Source organism: Penaeus monodon, chromosome 18, assembly GCF_015228065.2.
Source record: "Penaeus monodon isolate SGIC_2016 chromosome 18, NSTDA_Pmon_1, whole genome shotgun sequence".
NCBI lineage: Eukaryota > Metazoa > Arthropoda > Malacostraca > Decapoda > Penaeidae > Penaeus > Penaeus monodon.
In genome coordinates, this window is record NC_051403.1 from 41,066,606 (window position 1) to 41,067,517 (window position 912).

General features: G+C 23.6%; 1 protein-coding gene across 1 annotated transcript in view; it reads right to left on the bottom strand.

The window, feature by feature from the left end:
- Positions 1-411: 411 nt before the first annotated feature.
- Positions 412-912, bottom strand: part of LOC119584779 (negative elongation factor E-like) — a 7,390-nt gene continuing 6,889 nt past the window's right edge. Inside the window, 1 exon segment of the mRNA XM_037933428.1 lies at positions 412-420. Coding sequence (XP_037789356.1) covers positions 412-420 — 9 coding nt within the window.

Below are 912 nucleotides of genomic sequence, written 5' to 3' on the forward strand. Positions count from 1 at the left end.
TTCTACTCTGCCTTCTCTTTACTCTCTACTGTTTCCCATCAATCTTTTCTTTTAAAACTATCATTTCACCTTTTTTGTTAAACAGATTAAAATTATTAACCAAATCTTAATAGATCTTCTTAAAACTTCATTAAGTTTCTTTTTTTTTTCCTCTGCTTCTTGACTTTAACCATAACGGGTTTATAATCTAGATTATTCTCTATAAATACTTCTTTTTATTTTTTTCCATATATAGTGGTGAAGATTCAATTGGGTTTGTGATGCATAATTACTATTGTCAAATAAAAACCCCAAAAACCCAAACAACACCAACCAAAAACCCAAACACAGAACCACAAACAAAACTCAAAACATATACACACTCATTACAACTACCACCACAAAAATATTATCATATTTCTTGCTTTAATTCTATGCTGCCTAAGAAACCAGAATATCCTAATTTAATACTGCATCAACTAGAAAATATGTATTATTTTAAGGTCAATTATCAAATAAACTTAAGTTTAACTTTCTTAAATTAAAATTATAATAGAATAATATTATTATATAGGCTGAACAGGGACTAACTGATTAAGAATTACATTTCATTTTGAAATTTTTGGGTTTGTTAATAAGAAATTTAATTATTAATTTAATTTATGAACTTAAATATACCAACATCTTTCCTTTCTACATTTTCTTATACAAAATATATCCATAAATCAATCCTTATCATCGGGAAAATTGCCACCATTTTTAAATAAAATATCAATATAATTTTATTAAAATATTGATGAAAAATTGAAATAATTTTTGACTATATCTTATTTTTTAACTTTTCTGAAAAAATTATAAACACATTCTAAATATGTAGTTATTTCTAATATGTTTACATAAAAAAGTAAATTAACATATTTAGAATACGTTTTC